At 44.8% G+C, this 1,486-nt stretch overlaps 1 protein-coding gene across 1 annotated transcript; it reads left to right on the plus strand.

Annotated features, from left to right (window-relative positions):
* Positions 1 to 9: 9 nt before the first annotated feature.
* LOC118997618 (disintegrin and metalloproteinase domain-containing protein 25-like) lies at positions 10 to 1,352 on the plus strand (the record flags this gene model as incomplete). Its single annotated transcript, XM_037061373.1, has 1 exon — positions 10 to 1,352. A coding segment is annotated over one exon (1,343 nt), but the record flags the coding sequence as incomplete, so codon positions are not given.
* Between the last annotated feature and the right edge of the window lie 134 nt (positions 1,353 to 1,486).

The following is a 1,486-nucleotide window of genomic DNA, read 5'->3' on the forward strand; positions in this document are numbered from 1 at the left end:
TTCTTGAGCTCACTGGATGTGGATGCAGTTTTAGTGGGAATTGAGGTCTGGACTGCAAGAAATCTCCTTCCAGTAAATCACATAAATACTCTCCTGTCACTATTTAGCATATGGAAGATATTCAGCTTTAATTACCGCTTACCCCATGATATTGCACATGTTTTTGTAAAGCATGCCTATGGTATCACTGTGGGCTTAGCCTATGTTGGAGGAGTATGTACCCCTCATGTTAATTGTGGAGTTGATAGTTTCATGAATGATAATGTGCATGATTTTGCATATACTGTGTCACATGAGATTGGTCATAATTTGGGTATGAAACATGATGAAGAAACCTGTAAATGTGAGCATCAGGTCTGCATAATGTATCCATCAAAAGTAGATGCAACTAGGTTCAGCAACTGCAGTTATGCTGACTTCAGTAACACCATTGCAAAACGAAAGTGTTTGTATGTTTCATCAAATACAGGGAACACCTTCACATTTACACACTGTGGAAACAGTGTGGTTGAAGAAGGAGAAGAGTGTGACTGTGGCACTTTACAGTTGTGTTTAAAGGATCCCTGTTGTCAATTAAGTTGCACCCTCAGACTGGGGGCTGCCTGTGCTTTTGGGCTTTGTTGCCAAGACTGCCAGATCCTGCCAACAGGCACAGTGTGTAGACAACAGGAAAACACATGTGATCTCCCAGAGTGGTGCAATGGGACGTCCAACCATTGTCCAGAAGACGTGTATGTGCAGGATGGGAACCCATGTGACGATGGCGGCTACTGCTATGAGAAGAGATGCAATAACCGTGAAGAACAGTGTAGAAACATTTTCGGCAAAGTGGCCAAGAGTGCCAATCAGAGTTGCTACACCAAAATGAACACCCGTGGTGACCGATTTGGGAACTGCGGTATCCACGGCTCTGAATATGTGCAGTGTAACATGTCCGATGTCCTGTGTGGGAGGGTTCAGTGTGAGGACGTGACAGAAATTCCCCTGCTGAGAGATCACTCTACTGTGCATTGGACTCGCTTCAATGGCGTCACCTGCTGGGGTACCGACTACCACTTGGGGATGGCCATTCCTGACATTGGTGATGTGAAAGATGGTACCGAGTGTGGTGCAGAGCACGTGTGCATCAAAAGGAAGTGCGTCCATCTGTCCCTCCTGGTAACTGGGTGTTCACCTGAGACCTGCAATATGAACGGGGTCTGCAACAACAGAAACAACTGCCACTGCAGCCGCGAGTGGGACCCTCCCACCTGCCAGCAAAAGGGTTATGGGGGAAGTATCGACAGTGGCCCACCCCCTGGGAGAGAACAGAAAAAAAAGCCACAAGGGAAGCATTACTTGCTACTATTTTGGTTTATTCCTTTTTTGCTATTATTATTATTGTTTATTATTTGGGTGGTTTATTTAAGAAGAGCTTCATGAAAACAAAAAGCAGAATGCTCCAATTTCACCTAAGGAAATAAAAATACAATTTTAAGAAATCCCA

The sequence above is a fragment of the Sturnira hondurensis genome, unplaced genomic scaffold (assembly GCF_014824575.4).
Source record: "Sturnira hondurensis isolate 20B ecotype Veracruz unplaced genomic scaffold, ASM1482457v3 Scaffold0013312, whole genome shotgun sequence".
NCBI lineage: Eukaryota > Metazoa > Chordata > Mammalia > Chiroptera > Phyllostomidae > Sturnira > Sturnira hondurensis.